Source organism: Amblyraja radiata, chromosome 8 (assembly GCF_010909765.2).
Source record: "Amblyraja radiata isolate CabotCenter1 chromosome 8, sAmbRad1.1.pri, whole genome shotgun sequence".
NCBI classification, from domain to species: domain Eukaryota; kingdom Metazoa; phylum Chordata; class Chondrichthyes; order Rajiformes; family Rajidae; genus Amblyraja; species Amblyraja radiata.
Window position 1 is genome coordinate 45,699,817 of NC_045963.1, and position 20,810 is coordinate 45,720,626.

Below are 20,810 nucleotides of genomic sequence, written 5' to 3' on the forward strand. Positions count from 1 at the left end.
AATCCTGCTGTGTGAATCGTTCAAATGTGTCTATTTTCCGTGAATTGTTCTGGCTTTTAACTTTCAAATAATCCCTCCTTCAAACTGTCATAATTCTTTATCCAAATATTATGTGTCCTTGCTGAACAGTTTATTTTTCTATTATTCTATGTAAGGAATTTGCCCGTTGGAGGAAGGGAAAACCACCATGGAAGCAGCCCGTATTAACCCCTTCCTTCCACCATGGAAGCAGCCCGTTTAACCCCTTCCTTCCACCATAGAAGCAGCCCGTTTAACACCTTCCTTCCAACAGACAGATTGGAAACCAGTATCAGGAGAATTTTATTTGCTTTACAACAGAACCTTTGGCAGCATGGTGCCTAGCATTGTGCTGCTGGATAGTATTGCACTGAAGCAGGGAGCTGGTGCTATAAAGCTGCATATTATTCCATTAAAGCAGGGAGCTGGTGCTGTAGTGCTGCACCAGGGGCAGCACTACAGACAGTCTGTCTGTGTTTTCGTTTTTTTTTTTCATTTTTAGTTTGTTTTAAAAGTTTGTGTAAATGTTATCTGGTTTGTTTTATGCGGGGGGAGGGGGAAGGGGTCAGGGGACACTTTTTTTCATTTTCTTACCTTTCCAGAAATGCGATTTTTTTCCGGATTGCATCTCCGGTCGCTCTGTAGCCTACCATTGATGGAGCTGGAGGCCTCCTCAGACTGACTTTGAGCCCCACTGTGGGGCAAGGACTTAACATCGGAGTTGATCCCTTGCCTGGGATCGCTCCAACCTCTGTCTGCGGACTTTACCAGCTAGAGCTCGCAGTCTTGGGCGAGGCTAATGGGAAGCTCCAACGATGCAGAGGCTCGACCAGCCCCGACCCGGGGTTCGATCACCGGCGCGGGGAAGCTGACATCCCCCCCGATGCAGGAGCTGATCGCCCCGATGCAGAGGGCCAAAACGCCGCCGGCTTCAGGAGTCAAGATCGTCCCGTCAACGGAGGGCTCGAGGCCCCCTATCGCGGGAGAGCAAAGGAAAGAGATCTGAACTTTTTTTTTCACCTTCCATCACAGTGAGAAATTTGGAGGAGTCACTGTGGTGGATGTTTCTGTTAAAACGTATTTTGTGAGTTCCGTTACTTTTTATTTGTATGATTGGCTTGGTAAACTAAATTCCTCATATGTTCCAAAACATACTTGGCTAATAAAGTATTATTGTGATTGTGTGATTATTCCATTGAACCAGGGAACACAGAAACCACATCCGATATGATCATCAGATTTATGCTTAAATATCTAAACTCCTGTCCTTGACCACTGATATCCAGGTTAAAACACTGCTGCAGTTTATGCATCAAACTAATCGTCATCACAAACGGAAACATTTGCAGAACTGCATCACGGGAACATGGAGATAGAAATGGGCAGGAATTTGACATTGGAAAAGAGCATGGATAAGAAAGGTTTAGGGAGATATGGGCCAAATGCAGACAGGAGGGGCTAGTGTAGATGGGGCATCTTGGTCGGCATGGGAAACCTGGGTCGAAGGGTCTGTTTGCAAAAAACGTGCATTTACTAACAGCTGGTAAATTATCCAATCATTTATTATTCTTAAATCCAAATAAATTCCTCAAGAAAACGATTTGCTGAAGGCACATAATCTACAAAAGCCCACCAACAAGATTCACAGACAAAGTCTTTCTTCCTGGTATTTTGAGAGAAACAACTAAAAGTACAGTTTATTATTTATAACCAGAATAATTACTTACCAGGCTCAAGCTTAATAACTTTTATGGCTGCTAGCTCCCCAGTATTCACATTCCGAGCCTAAAGCAAGATACAAGAAACATGGTTTGAATGTTTATACGAGCAGTCCTCAATTTACAATTATAATACAACACTGGAATTTCTGCAATTAGGATGTTGTTCAACAGGCCAAAACAAGCAGGGCACACAGCGACAACTAAAAATAACAGCAGTAGGGAATTTGTCTCACCCCTCCCCCCCCAAGCTCCCACTCTCCAAGCAGTAGGGTCTCTCTCCCCCCCCCCTCCCACCAGTGGGGTCCTGTGCACTCTCCCCCACCCTCTCATGTGCTACACACTCCCAAGCTACAGCAATTTTTTAATCATGAGTGTGCATTTACTTTCCAAGGGGAACAAATCTCAGACCATTAAAATTCCGACTGCAGTAACCATTTTGTTGAACAGCCAATTTATTTTCAGATGGAGATTGGGAAAGGATTCTTAAGTGCTGTTATTTTATAAATGGAAGAATCTGTTTTGACTATCCCAATGATGTGAATCCAATCCAATTTATATACCCGTCCCAAAACGATTTTACAATGAAAAGCTAGAGTTAAATTAATCAAGTGTAGACAATGTGAATGCAAGATGGCAGCTATCAGTCAAAGTAAAATCTAATGATCATGATCATTCTGACTCAATCTTCATTCAATGTTAGTGATTCAGCAGCTCACCTTTTATGACTACAAGTCGGCAGAATTACTAACACGATAATTATATAGTTAACGCCTAGCTAAAGTGGACTGTTTTTCAAAACAAAACGAAGGTATGCAGTCAAATATAGACATAAGGAACTGCAGATGCTGGTTTACAAAAAAAGACACCATGTGCTGGAGTAACTCAGCAGGTCAGGCAGCATCTGTGGAGAACATGGATAGGTGACGTTTCAGTGCCACTCATTGCTGACTTAGAAATTACCCAGAAAAGCCTCAGGCATAGATTTCAAATCTCATATGTTCATAAATCACAGAAGAATTAGGACATTCAGCCTATTTAGACTACTCCGCCATTCAATCATGTCTGATCCATCTTCCTTTTTAACCCCATTCTCCTGTCTCTTCCCCATAACCCTTGAAATCCTTACTAGTCAAAAATCTGTCAATCTCTGCCTTAAAAATACTCAATGACAGCTCCACAGCCATCTGTGGCAATGAATTCCACAGATTCACCACCCTCTGACTAAATTAATTTCTCATCTCCTTTCTAAAGGTATGTACTTATATATTCTGAGGCTGTGCCCCCCCTGGTTCTGGACTCTCCCTCCACTGGAGACATCCTATCCACATCCATTCTATCCAGGCATTTCACCATTCGGTAAGTTCCAATGAGGTCCCTCCCTAGGTCCTCCAATGTCTTCTCGCCGCTGAAGTGGTCAGACATAAGGAATCGGGGTTCTGTGGCACACAGCAGCAGTCCTGCTGTCCACTAGGTAAGGCCAGTCAAACTGACAAAATTCTCACACAGTGATACAAGAAGCATTGTAATTTTTTTCTAAAACTTTTTGAACATTCCAAAATAAAGATTGGGGCATACAAGATTATTATGAATGCTGATATTTCAAAGTTGAATTTTTAAAACTTCAAAATACTTATCCACGATAAAGCCACCGAGCACATGTAAAATTGGTTATTTTGGGGCCAGAAGTAGTTATCACTAGTTATGGCTGTGTAGAGTATTAAAACGTCTGCAGAAGTGCACACAAGGTGTTTTAAAAAAAAAAACAGATTAGTCTAGAGACACAAGAAACTGCAGATGCTGGAAACTTGAGCATACAACAAATTGCCGGAGGAATTCAACGAGTCAGTCAGCATCTGTGAAGGGAATGGATAGATGACATTTTGGATCAAGACCTTTCCAGACTTGAAACATTGTCTGTCCATCCCCTACACAGATGCTGCCTGACCTGCTGAGTACCACCAGCCCTGTGTGTTTTGCTTGAGTAAGAACAGTTTACATGTTCACCAATCTCTTCTGATTCTGGGGAAAGCTTTAATACCCCTGTTGAAACGGGTGAAATCACTGGCAGAAACTTCTGGATATCCTTACACGAGTATACACACTCTGCACACTGCTGCCACATTTCCTCCACAGCAAATATGTACAGGAGTAGCCTCATTCACTTTTCACCTCAAACTCTGGGGCAAAATACTGTGCCCAGAGGTTTTTTTTTAGGTAGAGTTTTTCAGTTAGGACAACTCCCTGCTTCCTTGCCAATAATCAGGAAAATCCCTGTCTTCCAATTTATCCATTTGTTTTTTTAAAGTTAACACTGAATCTGTCTAGAATTTTTTGCGTACTCTGAATGGAAATAGGTTTTGTTGGAACAAATCAAAACATTCATGACTTTGAATAATCCAAATAGTCTATTATTAACCTTGGAGTAACTCGGCAGACTGTAGACAAAAGGAACTGCAGAAGCTGGTTAACCAGAACAGACACAAAGTGCTGGAGTAACGCAGAGGATCAGGCAACATCTCAGCAGACTGAAGAGGTGTCCTGACCTGCAACGTCATCTATCCATGTTCCTTGGAGATGCTGCCTGGCCCGCTGAGTTACTCCAGCACTGTTTCTTTCAAAATTTGTCCAACCTCCCCTTACAGATAATACCCTCAAACCCTGGCAGCTTTCTGTGAAGAACACAAGTGCTGGAGTAACTCAGCAGGTCAGGTAGCATCTTTGGAGAAGATGGATAGGAGACTTTTAGAGTCTGGACCCTTCTTCAGACTACAGTTACTCCAGTACTATGTCTTTTGCTCAAGATTCCAGCATCAGCAATTCCTTGTGTCTCTTGATCACCTTTGCTTTAAAAAGTAACATTCCCCAACGCTTCTTAATTCATCAAATGAAATTCCCTCATTTCAGATATTCATTTTCGTAACCTTTTTCTAAAAAAGACATGCATGGTGCCTTGAACTTAATTAAACTTAATTGGCTTCATTAAGAGGCATAGAGCACACAATTAGTTCCATCCATATCCATTTAAAATATTGCTGTGTGCAGGTAATCAATCTGCCACACAACATTAGGAAGCTCTTAAATGATTTTCTATAATTCATTACACATCGTGCATAATTATTCGTCATATTAGAAATTCTCTTAAATATCTACCATCACTTGATTATTGACAGACTTTAATTAGTTTTTAAGACCTGAACAATTAAACTCACTCAGACAATAAACATTAAAAATTCGTTATTTTAGGCTGGGGAGATAGGATTATAGATTAGATTACTAACTTTGCATCTACTACACATTGGAATCAGACAGTTGCCATTGGATGCCAACAAACCATATTTTCAGGAGCAGGAATGCTCTTCATGAGTATATTTGCTCCAAAGCAGCAACTCCTGCAATCTACAATCTTAATTAAATAGAGAATGAGAGACTAGCTCTTGCAATTCATCTTTTTACTGATATTTTTAGAACACTGCAAATCAAAGTTTATGACTAAGATAAATACTAAGCAAAGATATTCAAAGGGGCCACAAATAACAATCCTTACCGACTGGCAATTTTCTTTGCAGTGAAACTAGCCATGTCCAAATACTGAAGCCTGCATCTCTCATCTGGTTTAACTGCTACTATCCAATCTGCTTTGAATAGCATTTTGATCTCAAAACCAACATTTATATGTACTTAATATATATTTGGAAGAGATTTCATTTTACTCCATTGCTTATAGTTTACAACGCAAAACAACACTGACATTGAAGTTAGTATCATGGTTGGTTCCAAGAAACCTCGTAGACAAGTTGGAAAGGGTTCATGTGTACTGTAAATCACTTACCAAGACCAGCTGGCCTAAAACGCCAGTATCGGTGCTGTTAGTTCCATGTTACATTGCAAACAAGGATGGATGACTTGATATGCAAACAACACAACTATAAATAGCCAGGTCTTGCTGGAATAACCCGTCACAGTAAACCAGAAAGTGCTGGAAATGCTTAGCAGGTCAGGATGCATTCTAGAGTGAGAAAGTTAACTCTGTCTGAAGAAGGGTCTCGACCCGAAACGCCACCTATTCCTTCTCTCCAGAGATGTTGCCTGTCCCACTGAGTTACTCCAGCTTTTTAATAATAACATATTTTATTGTCATTGCACATAAGTGCAACGAGATTTGGTATGCAGCTTCCATCCGATGTCATAACTTAAATAACTAATACAATTTAGATTGAGATACCCCGAGAACATGGTTTGCAAAAAGAACATTAAAACAGTAGAACAGTCAAAACAGTTCAAACAGACTACAGTGCAGATGTGTCTGTCTATCCACAAGTCAGGACTGATGGAACCCCTGAGATCCACAGATTTATTGATATGAACATTAACTCTCGCTTTGCTCTCCACAGAACTGCCTAACCAACTGAGTATATCCAGAACTATGCTTTTTAATGGAGAGTTTCCAGTATCAGTTTTTTTTTCAACAATTAATCTGCTTTTTTTGCTAAATGAATAATTTCACCCCTGCCAGAAAATATGGAGGTTCCAATGCTGACCAGATAGACTGCTTAATCTAAGTCTACATACAAAATAAAACAGAATTAAAATAATATTTAAAAACTCAATTCCTGTACTTTGCTCATTTTATCTCATCAAGAAACTGAGTTCTCAAATGACCTTGATATTTTGTTGCCAGAACTATGGCATGGTACTTTATTTGTCACATGTACCGAGCTAGTGAAATTCATTTTTTATATACAGTTCACAAGTACGTATGTAACGCCTACATATTATATAAGCATCTCAAATACAGTACAAGTGTAAAGCAGTATTACACTAAGACAGTATAGAGTCGCCAGTTTGACGCCATTTTCAAGTCCCATTTGTTGTATGTGCAGGGATCTTGATCTGACCATGAAGGTCTGTTGTCCTGGCGGCATTGCAGGGTCGGCCTGGCCAAGCATAGCTGTGGTGTCCCCCATCGCTGCTCCACCACTGTAGGCCATGTCTGTCCACGTGCTCCACCTCTTAGACCACCTGAGCCCCAGGCAGCTGCAGGGCCTCCAGCAGCCATCTCCACTGTCGAGGCCGTGCACTCCCTCCCTCAGCCGCTCTGCTTACAGGCTCTCCAGGTGCGTTCCCGTGGGTCCTCAATCTGTAGCGGACGACCCAGGCCTTCCAGGTGGGTTCCAGTCCGTGGCATGGGTCCTCCGTCTGTGGCGGGCGAATCCCCGGTCTGGAGCGGGCAGGCTAGGCCTATCAGGCGGGTTCTTCTCTGCGATGTGGGTCTACAGACACGGCGGGCGAGTCGGGCCTACCGGGAAAGTCGCCGGCCTCCAGCGGGTGAGCTGGACATTCCAGGCGGGTCCTCGGTCTACCAGCGCAGTGCTCCCCGGGATACTCCCCGCTGTGTGCATGGCGTGCCTCTCCTCGCTTTGCTGCCAGCTGGGCCCAGTCCTGGTCCAGCATGGCTCCAGCCGGCGGCTGGGCCCAGTCCAGCACGGCAGCACAGCGCTCACTGTGAGCTCACATCTGCGCTGACGCAGTGCTTGCCGGGAACTCTCTAGTGTACACACTGCAGATGTGATTTAAGAACATTTTTTTTGTAAACTATTACAGAACCCTGCAAACCTCTCCCGTCCACATACATGTCTGTTGAAAGACAGAAAACACATATTTCCTAATATTGTCCTATTTGGAAACTAATAGGACAATAAGTGAAATCATTACAAGATAAAGATTAGGCACAAAGTGCTGGAGTAATTCAGCAGGTCAGGCAGCATCCCTGGAGAACATGGATAGATGATGTTGGGACCCTTCTTCACACTGATTGTGGGGACTGGGGAGAAAGATGGAAGAGAAGAGGGGCAGGACAAAGCATGACAGGTGGACACAAGCAATGGGGCATTTGGCAGATGGTTGGAATAGAGATGAAAAAACTGAAGGCGAACCGAAAGGATTAAAGTGTTGCGAATTGTGAAGCCAGAGGAAGGAATGTATGGGGCAGGGTAATTGGGAAATAGGTGCGAGTCCAGATGGGGTAAAGGGGAGGGTGGGAAAGAAAAGGGGGTGTGGTAGATAAAGGAGAGGTGTTGTAGGGATCTGTGAGACAATACCTAAAATTGGAGATTGCAAGCTTCATACCATTGGGTTGTAAGCCACCTAAGTGGAATGATGTGCTGTTCCTCCAGTTAGCGTGTTATTCACACCAACCACTGAACAACTCCTAAAGTCGGTCACGACTTTTGGCTGTTCCCCCTGCCCCTGGAGAATGTTCTGAAATCCCGCGATAACATCCACAATCCAGGCACTCTCCTGTCTGTGGCCACAGAATCTGCAGTCGGGTCCCCTATCACTTTTGCCCCCGACTGACTGCACCCTACGTTGCTGTGTCTCAGAGCCAGTCTTGGTGCCACAGATATGATCCAAGCACATACTTATCCATAACTATCGTAAAACTTACAGAATTGTGATCACTGTTCCCAAAATGTCACCATTCCCTTACCCCCATTGAAACCTGGGTCACATTACCAAGCGCACTCCCAGAACATAAGGGGGGGGACACGGCTCCCTGTCGATCTGCTCCTGGGCCTGGCCAAGATGGCCATTCACGGGTCCAGGCAGCGGATAGTCGACGGCCGCACCAGGGTTGGCTGTCTGCCCCTTTTCCGGGTCTACGTCTGTGCCCGCGTGTCCCTGGAGAAGGAACTCGCGGTGTCCATGGGGACTTGAGGCCTTCCGTGAACACTGGTCGCCGTGGGAGGTCAAGTGTATTGTTAATAAACTTGCCGATATATTAATTTGATGACTGTTTTTGTTTGTAAACTCAATATAGGCAGCCTTTGATCGTGTTAATACTCCGTATGTTTGTTTTTATTTTCTGAATAAAAGTATTTGTATATATTTTTTTAAAGTACAAGGTCAGGCACAGACCCTTCCCCGACTTCAACTTCCTGTAGTTCTTTGGCAACAATTGTCACGTAGATTGAATTGTTAAGCTCTCCCACAGCAAAGACATAATTTCTACCAGAAATATACATTAGCAGAAAGACTAAAGTACAAAATAATCTCTAAATAATAGCAGTTACTTAACAATAAGAATTGATACATTCTGTCCTAGTTTCAACATCAGTCTAACATTCAATTATAAAGCAGTTTCCATCACTGGATGATTGCAAACTTTCCACATCCAATGCGCAATTCAATAAATAACCTCCACACAATGAGCATCAATCACAAGGAACATGCACCTCTTCCAAAAGATTATAAATGACATGCATACCCATCTATCGATGTACAGGCTACACACACACTCACACACATGCACACTCAAACATTAAGTAACCAAATAGCACAAAGCTGGAAGATGAAGGAAGACAAACATCAGAACTTATGAACAATTTCCTATTTTATTTCAGATTTTCAGTATCTGCAGAATATTGCTTTGATACAACTAAGTAAAATAAAAAAGAGTCCTCAAAATTAATATAGATTTCAAAGCATGTTTCTCAAGGTTTACTATGCAAAAAAGCTCTAGGACAATACTGGTTTGTCTAAGGTTAGAACCACAACTTTCTGAAATGAAACGTAGGTGCCTAATGCTGAACAACCAATATAACTATGGTATGGAAAAAGACACAAAGTGCTGGAGTAACTCAGTGGGATGGGGAGCATCTCTGGAGAACATGGATTGGTGAAGTTTTGGGTCATCGACCCAAAATGTCACCTCTCCATGTTCTCCACAGATGCTATCTGTCCAGCTGAATTACTCCACCACTTTGTCTCCAGCATCTGCAATTCCTTGTTTCACTAACTATGCCACAGGCCACTTTTGTTTTTGTTACAATTGGTAAAGAATCAAAGCCAACCTTTTAGAAATGGCACCCCAAAGTAACAATATGGCACAGAGTGGAATTTGTCACAGAATAATAGCATGCCAAAAAAACAGCGACACTTGATTTTTGACAGACTTAGATCGGTAATTTAAAAACTGCAAAAAATTATCCATCTGGAAAAACAGACACAGAAGACTGGAGAGAAAACAGAAAATGAGGTTGAGAGGGAAAGATAGGTCAGCCATGATCAAATGGCAGAGTAGGCCTAGTGGGCCGAATGGCCCATTTCTGCTCCTATAACTTATGAACTATTGTGAACTTAAGGCAGAGAGGTTGAATAGAAGGTTAAGATTCTGAAATAGGATCTAGAACAAGACAGTCTGCATTGATATTACCAAAATAACATTTAAGGGCAGTCTTGCTTCAAAGCAGAAAATACCAGGTGCCACTGGAATCCACAGACTTAATATTGCTCCTTTGGCACCAAATTGGTGAAGTGTCAATCCTCAATTCTAAAATTCCTAATTATTAATAAAATTCTACTTCCGATATTTTTATTGATGGAAACACAAGGAACTTTAGATGCTGGAATCTTGAGCAAAATACAAAGTGCTGGTGGAACTCAGCGGGACGGGCATCACCTGTGGAGGGAATGGACAGATCAAGCTCAAAATATTGTTATTGATGTACTATTAAATGGAGCTTTCTTTAATGTATATTCTTACTCTGTGTAAATGCAACCTGAGTTTTAACATTGAAACCAAAGGAAAACGCATTTTCTCTTACAAAATTCAAGGGACACCGCTTTTTTTTGTAAATTGTGGATTGACTTTGTGAATACAAAAAGCAACACACCACGCAAGGATTGCCACATACACAACAAAAAGCAGCAATAGTGATTATTTAAGTACAAGAACCAGTCTGTTAATCTATACCAGTGCAAAAAAAAAAAATAGGCACCTCAATTCAAAATAAAAAACAGCAAGGATATTTAAAATCCTACATCTACCAGTTTTTCAGATGAAATATATACTGCCACAAGTAAATTGGTTCAAAGTGCCTTGTATTTTGAGCTTGGTATCAACTAAATGTAATTAAGAATATTAAGCAGAATGGGTACAGATCACACAGATTGATATGTAATAACGTTAAATACTAGGATCACAATTAACTAGAAGACAATAAATAAATAAATAAATAAATAGATAGATGGCAGATTATTTTCAAACAAAGAGATGCAATTTAGATCTGGGGTACTGAAATCTTAGTGCAACATTGACAAAAGGCAAAGATTGCTTTTTTCCCAAATTGCTTTGTTTTCCTAAATTCTGAGTCATATATAAACTTGGTATCATTACAGGCGGACCCAAATGTTTATTGGTCGATTGCCTTGAAAAATTCCTTCCGCATTCTAAATGCCATGTAAAATATCTCTGCACAATTAACCAGCACATAAGCCTATATGCCTGGTTCACAATTCTGTTCAGTGGAAAATAACATACTCACTCATACAAGTTGGCAAATGTTTCTTTGGATTAATGGGAGGGGTGGGAAGAACACAAAAGTAAATGAATCATTGAGTTAGAGTATTTAAAAAGGAACAGAAAAGCAGATGTAGGAAATGTATTTATTTATTTATTTATTTATTCCGAACAAGTAAAGACATTAAAGACATTAATAGTAACAAAATCGAAATTATCAAACAATTGGACATTACAATCAATATTTACAAAGCAATGAAAAGAACAAAAGCAAAGTTCCAATGTCCAACTCTGTGTCTGTACAAGCTCGAAAAGGAGTGAGAAGAATAACTTATTAAATCTCACCCCTTTTCCCCAACACTTCTACCATATTTAAAAATCAATTAATTAATAATAATAATACTACCCTAGGCAATTTCCCATAATACCTACAGACATATATATACATACAACTATTATGCACATACAAACTTCATATCTGAAGTACCCAAACATAAGTAAACTAGTAAATTAGAAAGAACATGTGCAATGCCACAACAAGGAAAACAGAAAAAAACTTTCTGTGTTCTTTCGTTGCTTTGTACCAATATTCTGCATCCCTTTTAATTTAGCACGAAGATAGGCACAAAAGCTGGAGTAATTCAACAGGACAGGCATCGTCTCTGGAGAGAAGGAATGGGTGATGTTTCGGGTCGAGGCCCTTCAGACACAAAACATCACCCATTCCTTCTCTCCATAGATACTGCCTGTCCCGCTGAGTTACTCCAGCTTTTTGTGTCTATCTTTGGTTTAAACCAGCATCTGCAGTTCATTCCTTAATATTTATCACCTCAGGCAAAACACCACTCAAAACATGCAGACAAGCAACTTATCATTAGGTTTATTATTGTCACATGTATCTAGCTACAGTAGAAAGGTTTCTTTTCCATGCTAGCCAAACAGATTAGATTTCCCAGAGATAAATACAAACTGAAGTACAATAGAAAGAGCAAAGGGGAAGATACAGAGTGCAGAATATAGTTCTTAGTGTAACAGTTCCAGAGACCAAGTCCAATGTCTGCAATGGGGTAGAGGTGAATCGGACACTATCCTAAGCTTATGGAAGGACTGTTCAGAAGCTAGAGTAAGGAACAGCTCTTTCCCTCTGTTCTCTACCAAACATTAGCAAATTTGCAGATGACAGAAAGCTGGGTGGCAGTGTGAACTGTGAGGAGGATGCTATGAGAATGCATGGTGACTTGGACAGGTTGGGTGACTGGGCAGATGCAGTTTAATGTGGATCAATATGAGGTTATCCACTTTGGTAGCAAAAACAGGAAGGCAGATTACTATCTAAATGGTATCAAGTTGGGGGAAAAGGGGAAGTACAACGGGATCTGGGGGGTCCTTGTCCATCAGTCAATGAAAGTAAGCATGCAGGTACAGCAGGCAGTGAAGAAGGTGAATGGCATGTTGGCCTTTATAACAAGGGGAGTTGAGTTTAAGAGCAAAGAGGTCCTTCTGCAGTCATACAGGGCCCTAGTGAGACCACACCTGGAGTATTGTGTGCAGTTTTGGTCCCCTAATTTGAGGAAGGACATTCTTGCTATTGAGGGAGTACAGCACAGGTTTACAAGGTTAATTCCCGGGATGGCTAGACTGTCATATGCTGAGAGATTGGAGCGGCTGGACTTGAATACTCTGGAATTTAGAAGGATGAGAGGGTCTCTTGTTGAAACATATAAGATTATTAAGGGTTTGGACATGCTAGAAGCAGGAAACATGTTCCCAATGTTGGGGGAGTCCAGAACCAGGGGCCACAGTTTAAGAATAAGGGGTAAGCCATTTAGAACGGAGATGAGCAAACACTTTTTCACACAGAGAGTTGTGAGTCTGTGAAATTCTCTGCCTCAGAGGGCAGTGGAGGCCAGTTCTCTGGATACTTTCAAGAGAGAGCTAGATAGGGTTCTTAAAGATAGCAGAGTCAGAGGATATGGCAAGAACGGGGTACTCATTGGGGATCATCAGTCATGATCACATTGAATGGCTCGAAGGGCCGAATGGCTTACTCCTGCACCTATTGTCTATTATCTATATATGACAATCACAATTTTTATTAATATTTTATTTTAAACATGTCATATCTGTACTGCAATTTCAACATTTATGCATTCAAATCTAAGGTTTCAAAAACCTTTTTTTTCAGCTTTATATGAAAATACAGATTTGATCTGGTTTAGAAATGGAAGAGAAGAAAATAATCTACTGGTTCATAAATAGTCATATCACTGCTGAGCACGAATATGGTTTGGCAGTACGGGAAGCAGATTTCAAATCTGCCAAAAACATTTAATAAAACATCAGCAAGCAGCAATGAGAAATTTCAACATCACTGTTTCAATGAGTATAAGAGTTGGCATGTCACGTTGCTGATGTACAAACCATTAGTCAGGCCGCAATTGGAGTATTCCGTGTACAGTTCTGGTCGCCACCCTACAGAAAGATTATGGCAGCAATGGAGAGAGTACAGAGGAGATTGACCAGGGTATGACCTGAAGTGGGCAACTTTATATTCGACTTTAGAGATACAGCATGGAAACAGACCCCTTGACCCACCAAGCCCGTGCCAACCAGTGATCACACCGTACACTAACGTTATCCTACACACTAATATTTTTTACTATTTTACCTAAGCCAATTAACCTACAAACCTGCACGTCTTTGGAGTGTGGGAGGAACCCGGAACACTTGGAGAAAACCCACGCGATCACAAGGAGCACGTACAAACTCCATACAGACAGCACCCGTAGTCAGGATCAAACCCAGGTTTTAGGCGTCATAAGGCAGCAGCTCTTACAGTGCCCTCCATAATGTTTAGGACAAAGACCCATCATTTATTTATTTGCCTCTATACTCCACAATTTGAGATTTGTAATAGAAAAAAAAAAATCACATGTGGTTAAAGTGCACATTGTCAGATTTTAATAGAGGTCATTTTTATAGAGTTTGGTTTCACCATGCAGAGATTACAGCAGTGATTGTACATAGTCCCCCCATTTCAGGGCAGCATAATGTTTGGGACACAGCAATGTCATGTAAATGAAAGTAGTCATGTTTAGTATTTTGTTGCATATCCTTTGCATGCAATGACTGCTTGATGTTTGCAATTCATGGACATCACCAGTTGATGGGTGTCTTCGCTGGTGATGCTCTGCCAGGCCTGTATTGCAGCCATCTTTAGCTTATGCTTGTTTTGGGGGCCAGTCCCCTTCAGTTTTCTCTTCAGCACATAAAAGGCATGGTCAATTGGGTTCAGATCGGGTGATTGACTTGGCCACTCAAGAATTGACCATTTTTTAGCTTTGAAAAACTCCTTTGTTGCTTTAGCAGTATGTTTGGGATCATTGTCTTGCTGTAGAATGAACCGCCGGTCAATGAGTTTTGAGGCATTTGTTTGAACGAGCAGATAGGATGTGTCTATACACTTCAGAATTCATTATGCTACTGCCATCAGCAGTTGTATCATCAATCAAGATAAGTGAGCCAGTACCTTCAGCAGCCATACATGCCCAGGCCATAGCACCCCCATCATCGTGTTTCACAGATAAGGTGGTATGCTTTGGATCTTGGGCAGTTCCTTCACTCCTCCAAACTTTGCTCTAGCCATCACTCTGATAAGTTAATCTTCATCTCATCTGTCCACAAGACCTTTTTCCAGGTCCAGGTGGTTGCTCTTTTAAGTGCTTCTTGGCAAACTGTAACCTGGCCATCCTATTTTTGTGACTAACCAGTGGTTTGCATCTTGCAGTGTAGCCTCTGTATTTCTGTTCATGAAGTCTTCTGCGGACAGTGGTCATTGACAAATCCACACCCGACTCCTGAAGAGTGTTTCTGATCTGTCGGACAGGTGTTTGGGGGATTTTCTTTATTATGGAGAGAGTTCTTCTGTCATCAGCTGTGGAGGTCTTCCTTGGCCTGTCAGTCCCTTTGTGATTAGTAAGCTCACCAGTGCTCTTTCTTCTTAACGATGTTCCAAACAGTTGACTTTGGTAAGCCTCAGGTTTGGCTTACCTGAGCAATTACAAACACTTGTGAAGCCACCCTGAAATGGGGGGGGGGGGACTATGTATAAACATTTCTGTAATTTCTACATGGTGAAACCAAAATGAATAAAAATACCCTTTAATAAAATCTGATAATGTGCACTTTAACCCCACTTTTTAAGAAGGGAGGGAGAGAGAAAACGGGGAATTACAGACCAGTTAGTCTAACATCGGTAGTGGGGAAACTGCTAGTCAGTTATTAAAGATGGGGTAGCAGCACATTTGGAAAGTGGTGAAAACATTGGATGAAGTCAGCATGGATTTACAAAAGGTAAATCATGTCTGACGAATCTTATAGAATTTTTCGAGGATGTAACTAGTAGCGTGGATAGGGGAGAACCAGTGGATGTGGTGTATCTCGACTTCCAGAAGGCTTTCGACAAGGTCCCACATAAGAGATTAGTATACAAACTTAAAGCACACGGCATTGGAGGTTCAGTATTGATGTGGATAGAGAACTGGCTGGCAAACAGGAAGCAAAGAGTAGGAGTAAACGGGTCCTTTTCACAATGGCGGGCAGTGACTAGTGGGGTACCGCAAAGCTCAGTGCTGGGACCCCAGCTATTTACAATATATATTAATGATCTGGATGAGGGAATTGAAGGCAATATCTCCAAGTTTGCAGATGACACTAAGCTGGGGGGCAGTGTTAGCTGTGAGGAGGATGCTAGGAGACTGCAAGGTGACTTGGATAGGCTGGGTGAGTGGGCAAATGTTTGGCAGATGCAGTATAATGTGGATAAATGTGAGGTTATCCATTTTGGTGGCAAAAACAGGAAAGCAGACTATTATCTAAATGGTGGCCGATTAGGAAAAGGGGAGATGCAGCGAGACCTGGGTGTCATGGTACACCAGTCATTGAAAGTAGGCATGCAGGTGCAGCAGGCAGTGAAGAAAGCGAATGGTATGTTGACTTTCATAGCAAAGGGATTTGAGTATAAGAGCAGGGAGGTTCTACTGCAGTTGTACAGGGTCTTGGTGAGACCACACCTGGAGTATTGCGTACAGCTTTGGTCTCCAAATCTGAGGAAGGACATTATTGCCATAGAGGGAGTGCAGAGAAGGTTCACCAGACTGATTCCTGGGATGTCAGGACTGTCTTATGAAGAAAGACTGGATAGACTTGGTTTATACTCTCTAGAATTTAGGAGATTGAGAGGGGATCTTATAGAAACTTACAAAATTCTTAAGGGGTTGGACAGGCTAGATGCAGGAAGATTGTTCCCGATGTTGGGGAAGTCCAGGACAAGGGATCACAGCTTAAGGATAAGGGGTAAATCCTTTAAAACCGAGATGAGAAAAACATTTTTCACACAGAGAGTGGTGAATCTCTGGAACTCTCTGCCACAGAGGGTAGTTGAGGCCAGTTCATTTGCTATATTTAAGAGGGAGTTAGATGGGGCCCTTGTGGCTAAGGGGATCAGAGGGTATGGAGAGAAGGCAGGTACGGGATACTGAGTTGGATGATCAGCCATGATCATATTGAATGGTGGTGCAGGCTCGAAGGGCCGAATGGCCTACTCCTGCACCCAATTTCTATGTTTCTATGTTAACCACATGTGATTTTTTTCTATTACAAATCTCAAATTGTGGAGTATAGAGGCAAATTGAAAAAAATGATGGGTCTTTGTCCCAAACATTATGGAGGGCACTGTAGCTGCAATTCTTGCAGCACCCTACTGGTCACAGGCCTCCAATCAGAAAACCAACGCTACACAGCTACCCTTCAGTTCCTTTCTCCAGGCAAATCTTGAATCCAATTGGCTGGCTTGCCTTGGATTCCATGTGATCTAAACTTCCAGACCAGCCTACCATGCAGGATCCAGTCAAAAGTCTTATTCACGCAGTCAGATCCAATCAAAATACCCTGTAGACAACAACCACTGCCCTTCCCTCTTCAATCCTCTTGATCACTTCTTCATAAAACTCAGGTTCGTGAGATGATTTCTCATGCACAAAGCCATGCTACTCATCACCAACCAGTCAGTGCCTCTCTAAATGCTCATAGATCCTATCCCTGAGAACCCTCCCCAACAACCTTCTCACCATTGATGTCAGTTTCCTGCTTGTCTTTGCTGCCCTTCCTAAATAGCGCTACAATATTTGCCACCTTACTATCTTCCAAAACTCCACCTGTGACTAAAGATAATGCAGGGGCCTCTACAATTTCTTCCCTAGTTTCTCTCCCAAACACCAAGGGCGCACTTGGTTGGACCCTGGGAATTTATCCTCCGTAATATGCTTTAAAACCACCAATACCTCCTCTTTGGTAAGAGAAGATGATTCAAAGAGAGCCAACTCATATGCCTCATTTTCCTAGCTTCTATGATCTTCTGCTCTGTAAAAGTAGATGAGAAATATTCATTTAACACCTCCTCCATCTCTTGTGGCTCTGCACAAAGATGGCCATGCTGATCTTTAAGGAAACCTATTCTTTCCTTAGCCATCCAGGACTTCGAAGCCCAGTCACTCCCTCTTCTCTCCTCTCACCTCAAGTTCAAATTTATTTGTCACATGCACCATAAGGTGCAGTAAAATGAATTTACCATGCTATGTTACAATTAAAAATGGACATAATATACAACATAATTCAATACAGACATCCTCCACAGCATTCTTCACTGTGGCGGAAGGCAATACAGTTCAGACAGTCCTCCTCCTCCTCCATTCACCCATGGTCGGGGCCCTGACCCTCTGTAGTCACCGCTACGGACGGCTCGATGTTCAGGCCCTCTGGTCTGGATGGTTGGAACGCCGATGTCGGGACAGGTCGAGCACACACCGCGGCCCGGAGCTCCCAAATCGGCCACCTCCTTACTGGAGACCGAGGCTTCCAGATGTTGTAGGCCACAGGCTGACAGTCGGATCTCTTTCCGACGACCCTCGGCGAGGGATCGCCCATTCCACGATGGAAGGTCCGCTCCACGCCTGCCGCCGGAACCTCCACAGACCGAGGCTCCAGGATGTTGTAGGTCACAGGCCAGCGGTCGGAGCGCATCTCCAGCGATCCTCGACAAGGGGGTCCGCGATGTTAAAGTCCCCGCTGTGCCGACGCTGAAGCTCTGGACCAGACTCCAGGAAAGGCCGCACCAAACTAGTTGTAAGGCCGCGAGGAGGGGGGCAAAGAAGCGACAAGGAAAAAAGTTGCCTCTCTGTCGAGGTAGGTGCCTGAAAACAGTTTCTCCCAATCATTTTATCATACTATTTTTGATCAGACTTTACTACACTACACTTATTCACATTATTCCCTTTAACACGTATTTGTACACTGTGGATGGCTCGATTGTATTCTTGTAATGTCTTTCCGCTGACTGGTTTGCACACAACAAAGGCTTTCACTGTACCTCGGTACATGTGACAATAAACTAAACTAAAGTAGTCTAAATATAAGGGAGAAAGCACAGAGACCTACAGGAATTTTGTTGTAAACAACTTTTATAAAACACAACTTTTGCTCTCCATTTCCTGTAATTGAACTAATTTTGAACTCAACTTGCCATTTATCCTTGATCTCGTGGGCTGTTAATTTACTGACTAGTCTATTAAGTGGTACTTTTTCAGATGTCTCTCTGAAACTCATCTCTCCAAAAATAAAACCAGATAGACACAAAAAGCTGGAGTAACTCAGCGGGTCAGACCGCATCTCTGGAGAAAAGGAATAGGTGACGTTTTGCGTCGAAAGCCTTCTTCAGACTAAGGCCGATCTCGAACTCATCGGGACTTCCGCGGACGATCAGCAGGTCGAATTTGCCGGGGCTCTGGAACTCCAGCCTGCCAGAGACGGCGGATCCATTTCCATAGCCGACTTCTAAGGCCAACTTTGCGAGCCGGTATTTCGGCCCCCCCTGGCAGCCTAAGCGGACCGTTCCTGTAGCACTCGACTCCTCTCAGAGGCAGTGATCTCCGTTGGTCCAGTAAAACAGATAATCCAGAAAGCCTCTGGAACTACGGGTACCGGAAAATTGGTGGCAGACCTGTACCACTATTCTTGATTAACCAGCCTTATCCTAAATGACAATTACTGCTGTCCTTTGGAATCTTTTCCCCACTTACATAATTGGCACCAAGATTCCTTTGGCTGATCTACAATTACTCTCTACCTTACTTAAACAATGGTTCATTTTTAGACAGTTCTCCAGTACTGCAACTGTAGCCATGTGTTCGGAATATTTGCTAACCACCCTCCACTATCTCCTCCGTGGGGTCAGAAGGAGCTCATTTGAAAGCACTCCGACTTAGATGATTTCACTTTATATTCCAGAGACTCAAGCATAAAACTAGGTCGAAACTTCCAGACACTGGGAGTTGGACATTGGTCCGATCTCAGTTGGAGAAAGGTTCCGACTGCATTTTGGAATATAAGGGGAGTTCTTCCCATGTTTTGGGACATATTTATCACAATCAATAAGATCAGGTTATTTGTAAGAGCTGTGTGAAAATTGTTGCTGTATTTTCATTATACAATACAATACCTTTTATTTGTCATTTGAACCTCACATGAGGTTCAAACGAAATTTGGTTTCTGCAGCCATACAAAAAAAGAACCAAGACACACACCAACACAATTCAATTCACATAAACATCCATCACAGTGAGTCCTCCTCACTGTGATGGAAGGCAAAACTTAAACATATCTCTCCCCTGCACTCCCCTCTCCCCCCCATGTCAGAGTCAAAGACAGAGTCAAAGCCCCCGGCGGGCGATGTTAAATGTCCCGCAGCCATTAAAGCCACGCCGGGTGATGCAAGGCCACGCACCGGGTCTTGGTGTTGGAGCCCCGGCGGGCTCTTGGTTTTGGAGCCCCGGCGGGCACTCACAAAGTCCCGCGGCCATTCCAAACCGCGCGGGTCACAGCAGCGCTCCACCACAGCTCCACCCGCTCCGGACTCGGCCAGCTCCGTGATGGTGAGTAAATCCGCAGCTCCGCGACTGGAGCCCCAGGTCATTCCTGTCGGAGGCCGCTCCACGTTGCAGCCCCAACGACAACGGAGACCCGACAAAGAAAAGGTCGGGTCTCCCGTGCAGGGGAAAGACCTTAAAGTTCCCCCACCCCCACACACATACCCCGACAAAAAAAAACAATAAAAACTACATAGAACAAGACAGAAAACAATAAAAAGACAGACGGATTGCAGAGGCCGCTGCTGACAAGAGTCGCGCCGCCCACAATTGTTATTGTTACCTAACCAACTGTAAAACACTTTAAAATATGTCAAAGACACCACAAGTATTTGCTCTGTATCCTTGTTCCTCCTTACAAATCAGACATACGTTTTTTCCAAGTCTGGCAGTTTTAATTCAAAGATGCTAGACTCCATATGCACGCAACTGTCAGGAGCTGGAGAGCTGTTTGAGAGCGGTGGACAGGTCGGGGCTTCCCGGCAAGTTCAAGGCATGGATTTACTAGGATGGTATCCTGCCAAGGATACTCTGGCCACTGCCTGTCTACAAAGTCCCAATCTCCATCGTAGAGATTGGAGAGGAAAGTCAGCAGCTTCCTCAGGAGGTGGCTGGGACTGCCCAGGAGCCTTAGCAGCATCGCCCTTTACGGAAATAACACCAAGCTCCAGCTGCCCCTGAAGTCCTTGGAGGAGGAGTTGAAGGTGACTCAGGCCAGAGAGGTGATGCTGTACAGGGACTCCAGTGACCCCAAGGTGGCTCAGGCAGGGGTGGAGGTGAAAACTGGGAGGA

At 43.0% G+C, this 20,810-nt stretch overlaps 1 protein-coding gene across 5 annotated transcripts in view; it reads right to left on the reverse strand.

Annotated features, from left to right (window-relative positions):
- The window catches only part of map4k3 (mitogen-activated protein kinase kinase kinase kinase 3), a 149,224-nt gene that overhangs the window by 115,030 nt on the left and 13,384 nt on the right, over positions 1–20,810 (reverse strand). For all 5 annotated transcript variants that reach the window (XM_033025766.1, XM_033025764.1, XM_033025763.1 and 2 more), the window contains exon 2: positions 1,746–1,803. In XM_033025766.1, coding sequence (XP_032881657.1) covers positions 1,746–1,803 — 58 coding nt within the window. The remainder of the gene's footprint in view (positions 1–1,745; positions 1,804–20,810) is intronic.